We start from the raw sequence: 22,735 nt of genomic DNA, 5'->3' as shown, positions 1-22,735 counted from the left end.
TGCTCCTCAGGCCTTTACGTCACTGTATTCCTGACCCAGAGCCTCACCCTCCATAGGCCTCTGTCAGCAGATCTCATAATGTGGTCCCTGGACCTCAGCAGCCTCCTTGAGAGCTTACTAGAAATGCTGATTCTCAGACTCCTTCTCAGATCTGTTCAATGAGAAACTCTGGGCAAAGGGCCCAGCAATCTGTGTTTAACAAGCCCTTGCAGTAAAGCTCATGCACCTGAAAGTTTGAAAACCACCGTCTTATGGAATACACATCTTACAGATATTGATGGAGAGATAAAGAGTAAAAGATAGATCATCTGAGAGCTGTCTCCATTATTCTGCAGTAAAATGCTGCAAGAGTCACAATATGTCTGCAGTTGCCTGGGAAATGAAGGGTGACCATATATTTCAAACTTCAGATCAGAGCATTTTTTCTGACAATTAAGAATGCTTGGGACCTGGGTGGAGGGGCTACAGTGGTATGGCGAAAATATAGACACTTGCAGCTATGTGGGAGGTGGGAAAAAAGCAGGTGGAATTGAAAATGGATAGTCGTGTATTTCTGGGTCAAATCCCGCCTTGCATGGCAAGAACGCCAAGTTCCAGCTGATCTTGGAAGGTTAGAGGTGATTATGGAGGAAGCAGGCAGGGAGCTGAGATAAATGATCATTTAACAGAGGAACCGTAGCGGGAAGAGTGGGGTCAAGAAAATATTGAACAAAGGAGCTTTAATTTTGAACGAGGAGAAAGAATAAGCTAGAAATAGCATTTGAAACAATGAGGCAGCCTGGAACAGTGTTCCAGAATATACACTTGAGCCGTTTTACTCTGCTAACTTTAAAGATTGTCTGGGATCCTTGCAGTGAATTGTCACCAAGATTTCAATTAGAATCTTGTCAGATGCTCTTGTCAGACACTCTGATAAGAAAAGGAAGTGACCTGAGAAGGGTAAGTTAGACCTGCAGGTTCCTTCCAAATTTACCCGGAAGTAGGGATATGTGCTGTGTACAGCTTGTTGGAAACTTTTATTTTGCCCCACTCTAGAAGAGCAGATGAAGAAACAGAACTGAAGATATTGCTATGGTTTCTTGGAAATATCGTTCTGAACTTTTATGCATGTGACCTCAGAGAGGAAGCTTAAAATATTTTAAAAATTATTCTTTCATTATATTATCAAATTTGTTTCCAAATTCTTTTTTGGACATTTAAAAGTAAATTAAAATTTTTTAAATTCCGGCTGAAGTTCTATGAAACAACAAAATCCTTGTGAAAAATATTTTTCAAACTGAATGTTAAGAATGAATCTTAGGGGGCCGACCCGGTTGCGCAGTGGTTAAATTCGCAAGTTCTGCTTTTCGGCGACCCGGGGTTCGCCGGTTCGGATCCCGGGTGCGAACATGGCACTGCTTGGCACGCCATGCTGTGGTAGGCGTCCCACATATAAAGTAGAGGAAGATGGGCACGATGGTAGCTCAGGGCCAGGCTTCCTCAGCAAAAAGAGGAGAACTGGCAGTAGTTAGCTCAGGGCTAATCTTCCTCAAAAAAAAAAAAAAAAAGAGTGAATCTTAGGAACATTAGGATAAAACAGAATGGTGGTTCCTCAAAAAATGAAATATAGAGCTATCATCTGATCCTGCTGTTCCACTTCTGGATACATATGGAAAAGAATTGAAAGCAGAGACTCAAACAGATATTTGTAGGGGCTGGCCCCATGGCCCAGTGGTTAAGTTTGTGCGCTCCGCTTCTGCGGCCTGGGGTTCGCCGGTTTGGATCCTGGGAGCAGATCTATGTACTGCTCGTGAAGCCATGCTGTGATGGCATCCCACGCAGAAGAACTAGAATGACTTACAAGTAAGATATGCAACTATGTGCTGGGGCTTTGGGGAGAAAAAAAAATGAGGAAGATTGGCAACAGATGTTTACTCAGGACCAATCTTCCTCACACACACACACAAAACAAAACAGATATTTGTAGTCTATGTTCATAGCAGCATTACTCACAATAGCTAAAAGGTAGAAACAACCCAAATGTCCACTGATGGATGAATGGATAAACAAAATGATCTATATATACAATATAATATTATTCAACCTTCAAAAAGAATTTTTGATGCATGCTACAACATGGATTAACCTTGAACACATTATGCTAAGTGAGATAAGCCAGACACAAAAGGACAAAGAGTGTATGATTTTACTTATATGAGGTACCAAGAATATAGTGAAATTCATAGAGACAGACAGTAGAATGGTGATTGCCAGACAGTTAGAATGGTGATTGCCACTCCCTGGGAGGAGGGAGTGAGGCGTTAAAGTTTGATGAGGGTGGAGTTTCAGTTTGGGAAGATGAAAAAGTTCTGGAGATGGATGATAGTAATGTTTGCACAACAATGTGGAAGAACTTAATGCCACAGAACTTTACACTTAAAAATGGTATATTTTAGGGACCAGCCCAGTAGCGTAGTGGTTAAGTTCGCATGCTCTGTTTCAGCAGCCCAGGGTTCAGGGGTTCGGATCCCCCAGCACAGACCTACATGCTGCTCCTCAAGCCATGTTGTCATGCTGTGGTGGCATCCCACATACAAAATAGAGGCAGGTTGGCTTGGATGTTAGCTCAGGGACAATCTTCCTCAAGCCCCAAAAAAGAAGAAGATTATCAACAGATGTTAGCCCAGGGCCAATCTTCCTCACACAAAAAAGGTAAATTTTATATTATGTATACCATGATAAAAAAAAAGAATGCCATGATAAACCTTCATTTAATTTTTTTTTTTTTTTTTTTTTTGCTGAGGAAGATTCACCCTGAGCTAACATCTGTTGTCAATCCTGCTCTTTTTGCTTGAGGAAGATTTACCCTGAGCTAACATCTGTGCCAATCTTCCTCTACTTTCTATGTGGATCAGTGCCACAGCATGGCTGCCGACAAGTGGTGTAGGTCTGTGCCAGGGAACTGAACCTGGGCCACCAACAGAGCCTGCCAAACTTAACCACTAGGCCACAGGGCCGGGCCCTCATTTAACATTTTAATAAATCAGTTTTTAAACATAATCCACTATAATAATAATAATAATAAACATTGTTATGTGCCAAGCATTAGTCCAGGTGCTTTACCCAAATTATTCTATTTCATTCTCACAAAAAACCTCTGAGGTAAGTGTTATTATCATCTCATTGTTTTTCAGTTGTGGTTGTGTAAAATGAGGCACCAAGAGGGGACAAGCAGAGCTTTGAGCCCAACGGAATGGCCTCCAGAACTCTGCTTCTGTAATAAAACTTACCGTGTACTTAAGCCATCTCAATCTGCCCTACCCATCAGGAAAACAATCCCAAAGTTCAAAATTATCTCTGCAAGTTTGAATTTTCATTACAAGGCTTTTTGATCCGCTCGAGGATGTGACATAGCGTAGTTATGATGTGTATGAAAAAGTTGAAATAAACTGGTAATTTATTTCTCTTTAAAAAATGCAATTCCTGCAAAGGCCCAAGAGTTTCAGTATAAAAATCCATATCCAGTGGCATGCGTTTTCTTGTGCAGATGGTGTGTCCTTCTGAAAATTGCCAAAAAGAAAAGAACACATATTTTAGAAATGTTTAATATTGTAATTACAATGCCTGTAGTTTTTGCTTTATAATTTGCATGCTTTAAACTCAACAGACTATTTGTTTATGACGTTTTATTTTGTCATATGAAATTTAAATTTGCAACAATTTTGTGTCTAGATTTCCAAATATGTAGAAAATGGCCTTATTTTCTGTTACCTTGGAAACAGCAATGTCCAAATGCTATGTTTACTCTCTTTAGTACAATTAAAAATCATTTTATAGAGCAAATGTAATTTAAAATATTATCCTCAAGCATAGATTTTAGTTCATTTTATTTTATTTTTTTTGAGGAAGATTAGCCCTGAGCTAACTACTGCCAGTCCTCCTCTTTTTCGCTGAGGAAGCCTGGCCCTGAGCTAACATCCGTGCCCATCTTCCTCTACTTTATATGTGGGACACCTACCACAGCATGCCGTGCCAAGTGGTGCCATGTGTGCACCCGGGATCCGAACCGGTGAACCCTGGGCCGCCAAGAAGCGGAACGTGTGAACTTAACCACTGTGCCACGGGATGGGCCCCTAGTTCATTTTAATCAAATAAAATATGTAATGATGTTTATTGTTAAAATTATTTGGAAAACTAGATATAGCATTTTAATAGAAAGCATGTCAATGCCTTTAAAAATTTGTCTTAATCAATGAATATATGCATCAGTGGGCTTTTCATTTACAAGCAATGCACAAATATTCTAATTATTTGTAAAGTACCTCTGTTATGTAATTAATAATGCTACGAAGTTAAAGATGCCATCTCATTTTTTGAAGTTTTTATTAATAGTTGATGACCTTAGAGGAACTTTTAACAATTGTTACTCATTAAGTAACTCCTGGGTAGGACTTTCTACAACAATATATGTTAATATATGTATTTTTCTCTTACCTTTCTAGGACTCTGCTATTGTCACTCCAATTATTTTGAGGACTGACCCTCAGGGATTTTTCTTTTACTGGACAGATCAAAACAAGGTAAGAAGTGATATCTGTCTTTCTTACATTTTCCAATTGGTTGTTGATTTGCAAAGTATCTTATCTACGTAAGTATATCCATTTCATAGATGACCCTTCCTGATTTATTTAAAGATTCTACTTAAACAGATATCTAAGGCAGAAATGTCTTAGGATTTTCCAAGGACTCTAATTTGAAATATTAGATATGCCAAGTCCTAGAAACATTAGATGTGCTAAATCCTAGAAATATTAGATGTGCTAAATCCTAGAACAATTGGTGTCTTTTAGGACAGGAACATGGAAATGTAAATTACATCTGCTGTCGAAGAAAATAAGAGTATTACTCATTTAAGCCCACCCTCTAACTCTACCCTTAAAGAATGAAGAAAAATGATGAGAAAATCACTTTTGACCGTAATGACTGTCACTTTGTCTTTCACCTTCTCTTCCTTTGCCCCTTGGCTGCTCAGTAAGGGTCCTCCCAGCTTCAGCAGGAATTTGGCCTTGATCATTTCTTCACATTAGAAAACCAAGAATAAGATTCCTTAGGCTATACCTTCAATTTTTTAGGAATTTCTTCCCATATTAACTTTTTGTCCAGCGTTTCATGAATTTAGGATCTCATTTATTATGAAACCAATTGAGATGATTCCATATTGAATTATTAAAATGTAGAATGTCTGCAGATCGTAAGATTTATTTGGAGTTTAACGGGCAGTTAGACAAGAATATTCATAGAAAGTGGTTATTATTTCAAGAGACAATGCCTCAATTCTGTACTTGAACCTATGAGGCCACGGAACACGGAATATTTTGGCCCTAAGGTTCTAACATTTGGAGAGATGGCATAGGCTTTATTGAGAGTGCTAAATATATATGGAAACCTATAAAGTACCTGGCACCAAACTGTGAGGTGCTCTTAACCTTTTCCCATCACCACGTTAGGTCCCTATATACAAAGTTACTGGAGTTTGTCAGCCTTGCCTTCTGCTTTTGGGGCAACCTCGATTTCACCTGGGAGTGGTCGTGAGGAGTTGGCCCTGTGCAGTGGCATGTATGGGGTTGGGGTGGAGCCTGGGGGAAACTCTTAGGGTACTGGAAGGTAATTTCTGTTCCCCAGGGCCAGTCCTGAATGGCCCGGTTGACGCGTCATCCAAAAGGCAAATTTTAGCCTTGTGGCCCTGGAATTACTTTCTGCATGTGGGGCCCCTGGAATCATTTCTGGCCACGGATGTGGGTCTAAACCATAGACTCCAAGCTAATGTCAAAAAATGTGTTTGAGTAAGATTTCATACCCACTGTTCATGTTTATTACTGGGTGTGTTAATCACTTTGGCTTTGACATTCTGTTTGGTTTCCTGCTGTTATGTATAAAACAATGGCTTGAAAGAGGGGTTTTTTTTCCTCCTAAAGGCTATTTTTAGGACTGTTGAAGCTATATTCATGAAAGATATATTTATAATGCCTAGAGCATTTTTAAAGGTTGGGTATTTGTACACGAGACTAAACTGTCAGTTTGATTTTTCAGCTTGTAAATCAAGCTCCTATAAAAGCAACAGAAGGTATTTTGGGGCTTTTAAATAATTCATGGCAACTCAGTTAAGCTGTCTTCTAAGACCAATCATAAATATTTCTTTGCTTAAGAAAGAGAAAGAGTTTCGGACCAAAGGCTCTTTGATGCGTCTCTGTTGTTCTGTGAACCCAGTATTTTGACTCATGCTTATTTTCAAATGTAGAAAAACTTCTTCCAGTTTTTACAGCAACGATTTTCTCTTGGTCGTAATGCTGTTTATGACCAATTGAAGCCAATAATGTGGTAGAAATTCCTTGGATCTCTTTATTACTTTTCTTTTCATGGATATTAATCTTAGAGTTCTATCTAAGCGATGGTAAATTTCATTTTTCACTTTGTAAATACCTAAGGCATCCCTCAGTCATATATCAGAGTTTGGAGGTTTATTGTTTGGTCAATGATCCTATATCAGTATCCAAAAGATGAGAGGATTTAAGAAAAAAATTAAAGTTTCCATGCTTCCAAGTTTGTCATTTTCTTCTGGCTTTAAGCCCGGTCCTAGAACCAGAAGGAATGATGCATCCGCCTCTGGGAGATGGACTCCTGTGAGTGATATGTTAGCGTGAACCCACGCTAGAAGTGGTGCTCACAAACAAGGGATGGCACGCCATGCTTTTAGTTTATGTTTTTGCATAAGATCATTTGAAGGTACCTGGCCAAATGGTGCGATCACGATGTTACTTAGTGGCCCAGTTTCTTTAAAACATTATTTTCTGACAGTTCCTCTTAGTGATGTGAATCTATCGCGTGTACTACAGAGATCACGTCTCAGAGAAAAAGTATGATACTTTTAAGTTTATCCCTTGATTTTGCACTCTGTGTTTTCCATTGATTTGGGAGCTTGCATGGGTATTTGTTGTAATATGCCTCTCTTCGCCCTTCAGGCTTCTTTTCATCATTTTTCTCCTTTGTCTGTGCAGCCTGTGCCACAGCGCTTTGATTAGTAATCACCTGACACCTAGTCTGCTCAGAGGCGAGCTGAGTGGCTTTAAGAAGCTCTTGGTAAAGAATATTGTTACAAGATCTTTCTTTTTATAGCACTGGAGGAAAATCCTCACATTTTCCATTGTGTCTTACCCAGGTCCTCTCACCTGTCTTGGCTACGGTATACCATGGACCGGAGTCACCAATTTCACTCTCGATAGATAATGATAAGCTCCCTTCCCTACCCCTCCTTTCATTTGTCACCATAGAAATAATAGGTAACAAAGAATACAGCACAGATGATAGATTTAGGAATAAAAAACCAGAGCTAGCAAGTAATTTTTAGGTAGCAGACATGTGCTTTGGTGCAACATTGAAAGATGTTTGGGGCTGATGGAAGCAGATAAATATGAACATCATCTTAAGGGATAAATGTTCATACATTTTACCAGCTCTGGAGTTATTTTGATCATTCTTTCCTCTTTATTGTTGGCTCTGTAAATCTTATTTTGACTGTAATCAGTGAAAACGAGTCTCTAAATATGACTAATTTAAGCATGGTGGTTTTTCTTATGTCAGTGTGCAATGTGAAGAGGATCGGTTTATTTGTAATCATGGGTGAGAAGGGACCCCTGCACAGCCTGAGTATTTAAGAGGCTGCCCACAGTAGGCTACGACTTTTCTGTGGAGCTCTGCCCTATGGGGAGAGAAACCAACACAGGAAGTGTTAGCCGTGCAAACCCTGTGAACAACGAGAAGAATCTACATGACAATTTTGGAAGAAAAGCTAAAGAAGAAAAAAGGGGTCAATGTTAAAGTGCTAGTAAAAACCTATCCTGCTAAGATATGAAACAGAGTAGACCTTAGCCTTGCAACCCGACGCTGTGCTTCTGTTCCAAGATTGGTGTAAAAATGAAGAACTCCTACTACTTTCTCTTTTTTGGTTAGAGAGTTTGTTTATTTTTAATTTTGTGGATAATATACAAATACTTTTTTGTGTAAGAGAGTAAAGCAGTCTAAATGTCGTTATCCCCCGCCCCCCCCCCCCCCCCCCGCAGCTGTGGACCCCAATCCTAGTTCTCTGTCCAGAGTCAACTACTGGTACCAGCTTCATGGGGTCACTCCAGGTCTTTTCTTAGTGAATTTGTGCACGCGTGACTATGGAAATATTTCATTTTGTTTTGTTTATATCCGTTTGTATCCTAAATAATATAAGATTATTTTTACTGTTCCACAAACTTGATTTTCACTTGACAGCATGTCTTACAGAACTTTTCATGTAAGTACATGTGTATCTACCTCATTCTTCTAAATTGCCATATCATGTCCCATGGAATGGATTACTAAATTTTAAAATAAAAATGTCTCGTTGATGGATTGTTGGTGTTGGTCTGTTTCTAATTTGGGGCTACAGACAACAATCCTGTAATATAGAGTATAGTTAGCTTTGTGTACCCGCTCTGGATATATGGGTCAGAGGTTCCCTGAGGTAAATTTTCAGAAGTACAATTGCTGATTGAAGGCTATACATATCCTAAATTTTAGTTAATGGTTGTGTCATTTTATAACCCTGCCAGTCTCGTGTGAGAGGAACTGTTTCCTCTAGCCCCATCAACACTATTAAGAAACATTTAAACTTTTCTCTATCTGGTACAACAATTATATCTCTTTGTTTTAATTTGCCGTTGCCTGATTTGCTAGTAAGCTGTGTATACTTTCATACATTTGTGGACAATTTCTGTTTTCTCTGACATGAATTACTGACTTATACCCCTTGCCTTTGTGTAGAGAGTTCTGTATGTATTCTAGGTGTTAATCTTTTAACTGCTAGAAATATTGCAAATACTTTCTTCCTGTCTGTGGCTTGTCTTTGAATTTCTTAACTTTTAACTTATGCATGACAAATGATGACTTGCCATTTTCAACTTTGATGTATTCACATTTCAACCTTATTGTTTTCTTTTTGCTTTATTTAAGGCCTTTCTCATTCATCATTCTCATCACCATCATTATTATTAATTTAGGTTTTAATCCGTGAACAATTGTTTTAGTCCATTTGAGCTGCTATGATGAAATACCACAGATTGAGTAGCTTCTTAACGAGAAATTTATTTCTCACACTGGAGGCTGGAAGTCTAAGATCAGGGTGCTAGCATAGTTGGGTGAAGGCCTACTTCCGGGTTGTAGACTTCTTTGTTTCCAAGCATGGTGGGAGGGGCTAGGGATCTCTCTGGAGCCTCTTTTACAAGAGCACTAATCCTGTTCATGAGGGATCCACTCTCGTGACCTAATCACCTCCCAAAGGCCCCACCTAATACTGTCCTTGGGTGTTAGGCTTTCAACACATGAATTTGGGCAGGACACAAGCATCCAGACCATAGCAGCAATGTAATAATGTATTTTGAGGACCAGTGTGAGGTGGGGCTCGAAGTTCAGTTTCTTCAAATGGGTAGTCCTGTGTGTTGGTGGCTGCCTGTTCATTCTGGTTGCAGCCAGCTATGATAGCACCCTCTTTCCTGTGCCTTCTTCTGGCTTGCAGTGTGGAGGGTGTGGAAGGTGGGAGCTGAAATGGAAGGTTGACCTGAGCTGATGCTCCCATTTCACTCCTAGTGCTGACACCTCAACCACCTGGTTTCATGGCCATGGATCCTCTCCTGTGTTTTAATGCCTGTGGGCTTCTGGGATGTCATTTCCTACCTCATTTTTATTCCATTTATCTTCTGCCTTTCATACTTCCTGATTCAACAAGTGAAACTTTTCTGTTTACCCATGATCCTAGATTATAGACATAAATTTGTACCTGCATATTCAGTCATTTCTACAGACTTAGAAAAAGAGAGATTGGCTCTACCATATGCTGGAGCTGCCATCTTGTTTTTGCCAGTGATTTTTACATGAGACACCGTTTGGGATCCTTGTACAGAGAGATGATTAAGTTTCTATTAATGGCAACCATAGACTGCCTTCTCTTATGCTAACCTTAAATTTCTATACAGAGTGCAAAAGCAAAGTTTAAAAACTAAATATTTACATAAACCACAAGGATATTTTTCAGCATGAGTCTAGAGCTGAAAGATATTTTGAATGAGGGGTTAGCCCGGTTGCATAGTGGTTAAGTTCACACACTCTGCATTGGTGGCCCAGGGTTCGCAGGTTCAGATCCTGGGCACGGACCTACACACCACTCATCAAGCCATGCTGTGGTGATGTCCCAAATACAAAATAGAGGAAGACTGGCACAGATGTTAGCTCAGGGAGAATCTTCCTCAGTCAAAAAAAGTAAGATTGGCAAAAGATGCCAGCTCAGGGCCAATTTTCTTCACCAAAATAAATAAATAAATAAATAAATAAAATTTTGAATGATGCAACATAAACCTCCACCAGAAAATCTAGGAATATCCTATGCAAAAAATAGTCTGGGCTCCACAAGGAACCATCAGGCACCACTCATTTCATTAATCGTTGTTTAGCAATGGCGCTTCCTCTTTCAGGCAAACTTCTCTGGCATATCCCAGAAACATCAATTTTGACATTTCTTGTGATGGTAAGTGGGGCAGGGCACTAAAAAGTTGATGGAATGCAATGATGGAGCTATAAATTAAGATGAACTCTATTCATTCTTATTTGGTAGCTTCCCCAGAAGACTGATCACTGAAATTACTTTAGAAAACAGCAAAAAGCATGTGAGGATTACTTTCTGAGGGCTGGGATGGTTGCTTGGCCTGGAGCAGTATGCCGATCATTGGCAACTAACCAGCAGCACCTATGGACTAAGGCTTTTCCCTCCTCTTCCCTGAATTTCCTTCACTATTATTTAAAAAATTAATAGCTAGAGCAGACATGGTGTGAAATCTGTGCCCAAGTACCTTACTACTCCAGAAGCCACGAGTTGGACCCTAGTGGCCAGCACTTGAATTCTCTTGCTTTTTTCTGGCCACTACATCTCCCTTTGCCACCCATGTGACTGCCCAGAAGTTCCTGGGAATTAACACTCACCCAACCAAAGGAGTTTGGTTGGTAAATACCACAGCTTCCTCACCTCTTGGGTGGGATAATTCAAAGGTGCTAGCTTTATGTTTTCTCCTGGTGTTCTCCAATGGGATTAAGCCCATTCACCCGCAGTGGTAACTGGCTTGAAAATACACCCTTTATGAGCTTCCTTCTTGATTCCTCACACCCGATGTGTCCTGCAACCCCCTCTAAAATAAACTAATTTTCCTAGAATCCTTGTCTAGGAACTGCCTAATGTATCTGCTTAATGCTTAACAACTTCGTATAGATGCCTCCTAATGAAAAGTATTAAAAGGATTCCTTAGTAGGAAGCACTGGAACGTAATTGGTGAATACTTCATTTTAAGCCGGAGAGATTTTCTTGAAACAGTCCTAATTTGGGAGGCCAGAAGCTTGCAGTCAGGACAGATGTGAGTTTGAGTTCTAGCTCTCCGTCTGGTACATGAGTCACCTCTGGTGAATCTCTTGAACAATCTGAGCCTCGGTTTCCTCATCCATAAGTTGGGGTATTATGTTGAGTTGTTAAGTGTCATATATGAAGGGCCTAGCCTGTTGCCTAGCATTTTGTAAATTCAATCCCTTGTGGTGGCTTTTTTTAAATTTAAATTTTAAATTAAATTTTATTATTTTATTTTCAGCTTTACTGAGGTACCATTGACAAAATTGTAAGATATTTAAAGCATACGTGATGGTGCTTTGATATACATCTGAGTTGTGAAAGGATTCCCCTGTATAGTTAATTACACATCCATCACCTCACCCGTTGATCTTATTTTTGTGTATGTGCGAGAACATTTCAGTTCTACCTTCTTAGCAAATTTCCATTCTACAATACTGTGGTATCAACTACAGTCTCCATGCTGTACCTCAGATCCTCAGACCTTACTCATCGTACAGCTAGAAGTTTTATAGCCACTGACCCCAACCCCTCCACCCCTGGGAACCACTTTTTTACTTTTCTACTCTCTGTTCCTGTGCATTTGGCCTTTTTTCTTCTTTTTGTATTCCACATATAAGCAATACTATGCAGTACTTGTGTTTCTCTGTGTGGCTTATTTCGCTTAGCATAATGCTCTCAAGGTCCATTGTGGTGGCTTTTATTATTGTTATATAATAAACAATTAGTCTCTGACTAAACAATTAGTCCCTAACTAATTGTTAGGGACCACAAATTTGCTGTTTTGGAAACCAAGTGACCATCTATTTATGTATGTTTTTAAATCTTTTTTTTCCTCTTTCTTCAAGGTAATAGTGACTTGTTTTCTGTTTAGATTCTGCTGTGGACTTTTGATCTCAAGCATTGATGCTTAGGTCTGTTTGGGCAAACAAGATGTTTATTTCTGTATTTCATAATATTTCAGGAACACAGCCATGGAAGGCAAAAGAAGAGATTTATCATTTAGAAGACTTTTCCTCTGAGGATAATTTGCTAATAAATCCTCCATTATAGCTGAAAGTTTCTTGGACCCTCAGGAATCTGAAGTATTTTATGGAATAAGCTTTAAGATGATTTAAAAGTCTTGGATAGTAGAAAATGATATTATTCACAAGAAGAAGTGGATTCCCCCATGGTTGTCTTTGTCTGTTTTCCTAAGATGATCGCTTTAGGATTATCACATCTATATTGATATCTTGCAGCTCCTTGTCCTCCATACTGACCAGATCCTTAGAGATTAAACTTTTAGTCTTTTTGAGTGTAATTTAGTTAGTGGGCTGTCAGATTGCTGAGGAACAAACCTTTCCTGATCAAATCCACTTGCAGATTAAGCTCCATTTATGCTCAATGCTAGCTGCTTTTCACTTCCATAAACTCCAAAGTTTTTGCCTCATTGAATTCTAGCTGGTATAGGTTAGCCAAATGTTATGATTGCTCATCCTATGTAGATGCAACATACAACGAAGTGTGATTAGGATGGAATCTTTTGCAAGTTCTTGGAGGTTGTGATTCACGGATTTCTGGTAGAATTTCTAATCGAAGTGTAAACTTTTGAAATGCATTTTAAAATCAGGTTGGTTCTTATGAAATGGCATCATTGTAGTTTCTTTGGCATCATTTGTAGGGTGCAAATGCATTAATATGATTTTCATGTCACCGTCACCACACTTCATTATGTGAGTAATGACAGCAGTGCTCATTTGAATACATTGTAACCAGAGTTTAGAAATATAAAACACCCTGGCTTTAATTTAAAATTCATTACTCCTAATATAATTTAATTACAAAATTATGCTTCAGTTTTATGAGTTGCTTATATTTAGCTCTTCCCAGTCTTGTAGGAGAAATTAAATTGGAAGCATTCCATGCTATAAAACTATTACAATGGGGCGTTTATACCTTTTGATACCAAAATCAGTTTGAGACACTGGATTGGAGGACTGCGTGGAGGACATACATTTTGTATATTGCTCATCATTTTATTTTCTGTTAGGTGGAAAGCCTATTTGCCTTTGTTCTGAGTAGAATTCCCAGATACTTGGTGTTGACATCATGTCACACTCCTTTGTTTGAATCACAGACGTTGTAGATAGAGGGAGCAGTTTTGGTTGTTCTCTAGTTCATTTTCTTGCCAATCCAAGCTTGTTTGATCCTATTGATGGGGCCCTTGTCAAGCTCTTTCTAGATTTAATCAGCAAGATAAGCCTCTTTTTTCCTTCTGGTAAAAGAAATTTAGATGGACAGTTGAGTCATATAAGCATTTGCACACAAGAAAAATAAACTGAAATAGAGAATATAATTAATTATTTTTCCATTTTCATGTTTTATCATTGTTTATTTTGTTTAAATAATTAAAAAAGGCAAAACCACAAACTTTGAGCTACCAGTTTATTAGGAAGTTGGTGTTCACATGTTATAAATAAGTTTTTTTAATGTGTACTAATTCAATTTGTACATACCTTTTAATTACTGTTATTATTATCATGGGTGTTGTCATCACCAATAATAGCAAACACATATATGGTGTTTTCTGTATGCCAGGCACTGTTCTAGTACATATGTACACGTGCACACACTCATTGGATCATGTCTAAAAACTATGAGAACAGGGCTATCATTATCCCATTTACGGGTGAGTAGGTTGACATGCGCACAGAGGTCAAGTAATGACCCCAGGTCATACAGTTGGTTAGTAGCCAAGGCATGAGTAGAACCCAGGGTGTCTGACTTTATGTGCTGCCTCTTAACTTTTTGCTTTTTAAAGAACTTGCTTAATGTGTCAATTTAAGTTTCCCTGCGAGATTTTTTTCCCTTAGATTGGTCTGAAAAGAAACCTCAGTAGGCGTATTACATTTGCGGGGAAGAAGCTAACAGTATGAAGTGATTCTCTACTTGGGCTGCACGTTGAAGTCACCTGCGGAGCTTCAAAAAATGCTGATGTTGCCCGACTGACAGACAGTCTGATTTAATTGCTCTGGGATGTGGTCAGGACATTGGAATTTTTTTTTTTTGAAAGCTCCTCGTTTAATTCTAGTGTGCAGCCAAGATGCGCACTGGATAGAAAGCAAGCTGACATCACAAGTTATTCAGTAAACTTCCTGAGAGGATATGCTCACTCTACCTTTCCTGTCCGTGGCCTAATTTCTATCCAAAGTAATACTCAGCTTGAGCACCTGGAGGCCTTACAAGAGTCTGAAGATATTTAGCTATGATGGAATAATATTCCCTAAACTGTACTTAGGAGGGCAGGAAATTACTAGCATTTTTTAGAAAGAGTCTCAATATCCAAGATGGAATCAAAATAGATATTTTTGTTATATTCAGTTGATGAAAATTCATTTAATTTCTCATTCCCTGAATGTTCCAGGTCTTAGTTGTTTTATCCTTACCGAACATGTCCTCCGCATCCAAGCCCGGTTTATTATCCCCGATGTTTATGTTTTTCTATATCCTCTATTAGACCAAGTTCTGTTTGAACTCCATATTTAATTAAATTAGCTGCACTCTGGAATAAGCAAATGGAGTTCGAAAAATGCTTTTATATAATTATTTTGTTTTATATCTTCAATTTGTATTATGGATTCAAAAGCAGATATCATCTTATTAAATTATAACCTGTCATTTCTTATGAATTTGTAGGATCCTTCCTTTATCCACACATAAACCCACCAGAGAAACCAGAGAGAGCCAGGTCATATACAGGTTTGACAGGAAGCTTGTGATTTAATCACATCTATCTAATACATTTGAGAGTGGGAAACTTCGCATTTCTCCCATTAGAATTTCCGCTTTTCGATTCTGTCTTCTGTAGGGAATGAGGATGGTGATGAGAATGATTTTGCATGAGATTCCCCTTCAGCATTGTGCAGAACTCCCCACTTACTTAGGCACTGAGGCCTGGAATTTATATTGCATCATTGCAAACCCTGCACCTGTTTGAAGTGAATGCCTCAATGAAAAGTGTTATGGGGCGGAACTAGTTGCTATGCTAAGAAACTAACGACTATGCTGGTATACATAATGGATTCTATTTTTAGAAGAACATTTATTCCTATAGCATGGCTTCATTATGCAAGAGGGCAGCCATTTCAGCGCTATATTGTGAATATTGAGATGTCAGAATAGCAAAGTAGACGCCACTTTAGACTATGTTATGATTTTTTCATACATTTCAGCTCTGACATATTTCATTACTGGAGGCAAAAAATTAAAAGCAAAAACAAACAGGCAAAATACTAAAGCAATTTTAGTTTCTGGGTGTTTGTAGGTTGAGTTCTTCCAGCAGCTGACCCCAAGACAAGGATTCAAGTTCAAGTAGTTTATTTGAAAGGTGACCCCAGAAAGCATGGGCAGGGCAGTGGGGGAAACGAGACAGGCAAGGGAAGGCAGCCATTAAAGGGTGAATTATCAAATAGTTTACATTCTGGGAACTGAAGCTTCATCCCACTGGGGAACTCTGGAGACAGCGTGGAACACACCTCAGAATTATCCCAATTGAAGGGCCAGGGAGCTGTGCTACTTACCCACCAGTTCCTACCTGTCAGTGATTGACGGTAGCTCTCCCAGGGGCTGTTAATGACCTCAGCACTTCTGCCAGTCCCTCTCGATGACCAAAGCGGCTCCAGACCAGTGGGCCCCAGGCTTTGAGAAAACCCTCAGACATAGTTGCAGTTGGAAGCTGTCAGTTGGGATGCATGGGAACACATGGGCACCACCAGCAGTGACTGCTCTGAAGCCTTTAATTTTCAGTAGGTCAGACTTTATAAATTTCTACCACAGGGTGCAAACTGGAGGCTAACCCCATGCGCAGACAGATCTTGCTTAGCCTGCATAACGCATTAAAAATGTAAACAGAAGTGCCCAGCATTTAAAAATCTGAAGAGTGCATATACAAATCTGGATTTCTCATCTGAAGGCATGGCCACACAGGCTGACATACCCCCATAGCCACATTTGGCTGGAGCAGAGCTGCGGCTGTGTAGGCTGTCTACTTTAGACAGGGCGTGTGGTATCCAGTTGGCCTCAGTCCCCACCAGGCCAGCCTACCTCATTTATGTTGCCTCTTAGGCTCATTTAGACTTTTGAGTGTGAAATATCGGGCCTCTACGGTAACATTCTTTACTGGAAGCTTCAATAAGCTAATGATTATGAAGCTTCATATGGAATGAAGTTGATTCTGTCACAGTGGGCCTATTGGAGTGTTGTGGCATAGAAGACTGAATTTTATAGTGGAAAAATGGCTGAAGGTCAGCATGTCCAGGCCTGCTCATAACTGCCATAAGCAAAGCGATTGATGCTCTAAGCCCATTTCTTCTCTGTGAAATATGAATCTGAAGTGTATGAGTCCTGAGGTTGCTCTCAGCTTTAAAAGGCTATTATTCCAAAGTGACTTTCATGTGGCATTGTGCTAGGTAAGATTTATAAATATGACTCCTTGGCAAAGGAGGTCATGTTGAATTGAGCCATTAATCTATGGGAAATAAAAATGGTGGGCTCTGAGACACCAGGCAGGATGACTTCTCTTTGTGGAATGAATGGAATTAACTTCATCCCCAGCTCAATGCAGAGGGTACTGACTAGTTTAGCCAACCAGTGTAACTCACCCATCCCTCACTGTGGAGCTGCACTGTCCAATACAGTTGCCTCTAGACACTTGCTGCTTTTTATATTTAAGTTTTAACTAGTTAAAATAAAAATTTAAAATGCAGTTGCTTAACCACACTAGCCACATTTCAAGTGCTCAATAGCCACCTTTGGAAGATATAGTTAGAGAACATTTCCATCATTGCAGAAAGTTCTCTTGGATGTCACTGCATAGAGATTGGATCAGGAAGCGTCTATTCAGAGCCAGTGAAAAGTGAGGGAAAGTTTCCTTTATGGGGAAAGAACCTTTCTGTCTTTTGCTGCATCATATGCTGCAAGGATGTTAAGTGGACCTGAATTTGTTATTTCGTTCCAATGAATGAAGATATTGGGATAGTTCAGATGCCACGCTGGGAGTCTAAAGGGTGAGCTAACCCTGCAGAAGACAAACCAGTGAAGAACCAAGTCCTTGGTGATATCGTTTGAGATGCCACATTGGGCCTTTTCTATTCCATGAGCTGATCAAGCCCCTTCATTGTGTAAGTCAGTGTAAGATGGGGTGTTATCCCTTTGCCGTCAAGATTACTGACTGATCCATTGGACATTCATTTATTTAAAGGAAGGCAGGGACCCAGATATCTAGGATCCAGCTGCATCTGGCTCATAAACATGAAAGAGAGATAAAAGAAGGGATAGAATTTGTGAGGTTTTTATATGCAGTGGCTACAATTCTCTATGCAAGACATTGTTGTTAGTTGTTTTGTATATTTTTTTAAGTTGGGGTTTAGCGATCAGGAATAGTTTTAATGACTTCCAGCCATTATTAGGGAATATCTTGAGAAACGTGGGGAAAAGTGAAAATTTGTGCAGAAAATTGAAGTTTGTGACAGCTTATAATAGTCTCAATTGTACCAAGAGGGTTTCTAGGGAAGGAAAGTAGAACTTACTGCTAAAATGTTCTGTTGTAGACATCATGCCAAAGTGCTTTATGTAGACTGTCTTGGTAATTAATCAATTGATTGATTTCCTCCATTTTGCACTGGGGAGACTGAGGCTTTAGCTGGGATGCTTATTTCCTGGAAGGCCATCTCTAACCCTGCCAGTCTAGAATGGAACTCCTTCTGTGCTCCTAGAATACCTGATGCTTTCCTTCGCCTTAGCGCTTTTAATGCTGTGCTAATTTTGTCTGACTCGTTTTACTTGCCCAATAGTTGATGAAGTCTTTGAACTCAAGGACTTTATCCAATATGTTTGGCATTTCTAATACATTGCTAGTGTACAGTAATTGCTCAAGCATTGTTGGTCAAATAAATGAGACTGAGAAAGGCTGTGCCACTTGCCTAAGGTTACAGGCTACTAAGTGGTGGAAAGCCAGGTCAGTCAGGAACCAAGGCCAATGACTTTTCCTACAAGTACTTTCATTAAAGCTTTCTCCTGGTTTAAGACTCCTGCTGCCTCACTCCTAGCTGTTGAGGTGACCTCCCACTTCATTGGTGGAGAGAGAAAGCATTGAGGGCATCTCCATCTCCTTCCTGCCACCAGCCCCAGAAACCCACCTGCATCTTCAGCTCTTCTCTCCTCCTTTCCTGGGCCATCTTACTTCTTTGGCCCTGGACTCTGACTTCTCAATGATTTTACACTAACATTTATTCCTTCTCTTTCTTGTGTTATTAATATTTCCCCTTTAACTAGATCACACAATCAATATTAAACATGACAAGCCTCTCCCATCTTAAAAGAAAGTTCTATACCTTCTCTGGACCCTAACTGGCTGCTTTCCTTTCTTTCTCCTTTTCATTCACAACACACTTCTTTAAAGACTTGCCTATACTCTCTGCCTCCATTCCCACCCCCCGCCAACTCCTCAATCCATCTTAACCTGGATTCTGTGCCTGTCACTCCTCCAAACTATTCTTTCTAATGCCACCGATGACTTTCATATTGCAAAGCATATTGGGCATTTTTAGCTCTCTTTGTGCTTGATCTTTTAGTAGAATTTTACATTGTGAATTGCCCATTTTCATTGAAACCTTTTATTTTCTTAGCTTCCTTGCTCTTTTCTTCTCCCCGTCTTCCCGAGCACTCAGTTTGCTGTGCTGGCTCTAACTTGCAGTCCTTCTCCACGCCCCGGAATCTCATCTGCACTTATGGCTTCATTTACCATGTGCACACAGTGGCTTCCAGTTTTACATCACCATCCAATACCCTGCCCCTGAGATATCCGAAACCCAGCATTTCTAAGATTGGCATCATTCTCCTCCCCCTTTCTCTTCTGGCCTGGTCCTGCTGCCTTATTAGTGGCACTGCCTTTCACAGAGTTGCGCAGTCTGAACCCTCGAAGTCTTCCTTAGTGCCTCCTTCTCCATCTTCTCTTCAAGCTCTTGACTGCTTGCCTTTTGTGCTCCAGCCACAAGAGCCATGCTAGCCTTCTTCCATTTCCTCAGACGGGGCGTCCTCCTTTCCGCTTGAAGTCTTCACAAGACTTTCTCTCTGCTTGGAATATGTATTGTTGCCCTATGTATTACCCCTCCCCTGCTTTGCCATGCTTCTCACGGTTGTCATCGAATATTTTGTGCACAGTTATGTAATGTCCAGCTCCCCTATTAGAAAGTTGACTCAATGAGAGAAGAGTCCAGGGTTGCCCGGGTGAATGTTTAACAACTGGCTTTCTTGGTGGGAAAAATTATTTGGAGCATTTGCTGATTTCGATGGTGTAAATGCTCCCACCATGTCTGATTTCAAGCTGCCAACACATTGTCACTGAACACATACTTGGAAAGAGAAGGACACAGTTGGCTCTCATAAGCTTAGAAGAAAGCTCTAGCATACCACTAGGGCATGTCTGTCCTCTTCATTGCTATATCCTCATGACTTGGGGCAGCGCTGGACACACTGGAGATAACGACCCAGTTGGAGGGTTAATTGCAGTGTTTTTATTCCATAATAGAAATGTACTGGTAAGAAAATGTTTTCAGAAAAAATTGTCTGAAAAAAATTCCAGACAAAAATGACACGAAATCCTTCATTTTAGAATTGGACCAGGCCTTAAATGGTATCACATCCAATCCCCTCAGTTTTCTCTATGAAAATTGAGGGTCAGGGAGTGGGATCTGCCACAATCGTGTAGCCAGCTCGTGAAAGAGCCCAAGTTACAATGCACATCTCTTCATTACCACCCAGCACTCCTTCCACTAACTCACATCATCATTTCCCCAAAAAAGGAAATTTTTTAATACTAGTGATTTAATACTAGTGATTAGTGATTGTGTTATTAAACAGTGGTGTAGTGGAACATATCATAAATAAATCTGCTTTACAAAAAAAGCAATGTTTGATCGTTCCTTATTAAATTTTAAGTTGTCAATTGAGAGAGATTTTTCCCTTTATCATTTTTCCCCTTAATTATCTCCTGTAGTTACTGATATTGATAGAGTAAATATACTAGTCAGCCTGTGCCGTGTAGCAAACCACCTCAAAACTTAGTGCCTTAAAACAACAACCATTTATTTAGATCACCCCTGTATGGGTTGACGATCTGGTGTGGGCTCCAGTGGGTCATCTTTTTGGTTCAGCTGGGCTCCTCTGGCATCTGTAGTTAGCTGTGGGATGGATGTGTGGCTCTGCTGATCATGGCTGCCCTTTGATGTATAAGGGGGCAGCTGGGATGGCTGGGCTGACTTGACTAGGATTTGACCCATGTGGTCCCTCATTCTGCAACAGGCTAGTCTAGCTTGTTCTTATGGTAGATTGGCAGAGTTGTGAGAGAGAGTGGAAGTTGCAAGGCCCTAGTATCAAAATTGCCCTACCGGCACTTCTGCCATATTTTATATGCCAAATCAAATCATTCATAGGTGGGAAAATAGATGCCAAGTCTTGAAAATAACGTGTGCAAAGTCACATTGCAAAGAGACATGGATCCATGTAAGGGAATGGTTTGTGGCTGTTTTTGCAATCAAATACAGAAAAGGAATTATTTCCTCAAATCGTAGAAGATTCTGCCTGTGATGGTGGAATGTCTCAACGCAGCAGAAGTGATCAATGGCTTCCTCACCTTCCTGAAATATCGAGGCAATGTTAAATACCCTCACCAGGCAATTGTATTAACTATATACATCCAACATTAGGGCCCTTATACTGCTGTGCGGTAGGGGTCTCTCTTCATATGATAGACTTTGGGTTCCTTGATTGACGTTCAGAGAGGAAAAGATCTCTTGTGAGGTGTTGGGATGTAGAGCCACATTCCAACTCAAGATGCAGTTGGGCAGCACCCTCCCAGCATCAGCTCTTAAAACCAAAGGGTGTTTTCAGATGTGTTGAGGAACGAGACTGGATGGGGCCATTGCAACAGGAAAGAAACTCTTAATTCACCTTCAAGGATATGAGTTTGCTGTTATCAATCTCTCACTTTTTGTGCTATTTTTTCTCTTCCTAAATGATTTTGAAGTGATTTTTCTGTGCCCAATATAGCCTCTTTTTTTTTCATTTAAAAAAAGATATTCCTGTGTTGAGAACATGGAAATAATTCAAAATCTGTAAGAACACTGGGAAAGTAGAAATTAAACCTCAGAATTCTTCACTGTTGGAAAATGATCATGGGGAATTTTCCATAGTAGAGAGGTGGAAATCGTTCCAGATCTCTTCTTCTAGCCTGGGCCACAACATGCATTTTTCTGGGATGAGAAACACATGAGTTTGACCAAGGGCGAGTTCGGTAGGTTTTGTCAATGAAGCATGGGACGGGATCAGGCCTTACTCTGAGCTCATCTATTTTAAGCTGAGCGTGCTCTGGGAAGATGCAGGCATCAGCATATTTATATCTGACTGAGCCAACACAGCGTGCAATGAAAGGGAAGGAAGGCTGTTATCTAGTGAATGTACATTGGGTGGGGAGCCGCCAAGGTTAAAACATCCCGTTTATTGCCATCTCTTTATTTGTGCTTTATAGAATTAGTTGGTGACCTCCATAATTGTTCATTTGTAAGATCATGGCCTCTGAACTCGAACTCCCTGGGTTTGAAACCTGACTCAAACACTGTATGTGTGTCTGAGGAAACCAGTTAACCACTTGGAGCTTCAGTATCCTCTTCTGGAAAATGGAAATAATACATCTACTTCATAGGAATCTTGTGAGAATTAAAGGAGATAACACATTTAAAACATTTGGCATAGCACACAGAGTAAATGCTCCACACCTGTTAGCTATTTTTAGTAGAAATTGTAGTAAATTTGAATATATATATATATATATATATATGTACATATATGTAATGTGAATTTGAACTGTGGCAGGTGTTCATATCTTAAATCTTTTTGCACCCAATTTGATTGAAATGTGGGGGTCCCCAAGGAATGCAGATATACACTCAAGTGAGTGTAGATAGGGGGGCTCTCAAAGAATTCGTATATCCACTAGACTCCAGAACTCTGGAGAACAGATCCAGATGCCTGAACTCAGACAGGACTCGGGATATGTGACCTACATCAGTGGATCTTAGGAATAGAAGGTAGAGGGAGGGGGAGAAGACAGTTTGTCACCTAAACCAAGATCTGGACAAGCGTGACAGGCCCACTTGCTGGGTTGACCCTGGAAAATGAGATTAAATGCTCTACCTTTTATTATTATTATTTTTTTTTAGCTTTTCTTTTTGAGGAAGATTAGCCCTGAGC

General features: G+C 39.9%; 1 protein-coding gene across 3 annotated transcripts in view; it reads left to right on the top strand.

Moving 5' to 3' along the window:
- The window catches only part of PLCB1 (phospholipase C beta 1), a 665,042-nt gene that overhangs the window by 14,747 nt on the left and 627,560 nt on the right, over positions 1-22,735 (top strand). For all 3 annotated transcript variants that reach the window (XM_070587880.1, XM_070587881.1, XM_070587882.1), the window contains exon 2: positions 4,482-4,559. In XM_070587880.1, coding sequence (XP_070443981.1) covers positions 4,482-4,559 — 78 coding nt within the window. The remainder of the gene's footprint in view (positions 1-4,481; positions 4,560-22,735) is intronic.

This window comes from Equus przewalskii, chromosome 21 (genome assembly GCF_037783145.1).
Source record: "Equus przewalskii isolate Varuska chromosome 21, EquPr2, whole genome shotgun sequence".
NCBI classification, from domain to species: domain Eukaryota; kingdom Metazoa; phylum Chordata; class Mammalia; order Perissodactyla; family Equidae; genus Equus; species Equus przewalskii.
The sequence above is the reverse complement of the archived record's forward strand: the minus strand, read 5'-3'. Positions and strand labels throughout refer to the sequence as shown.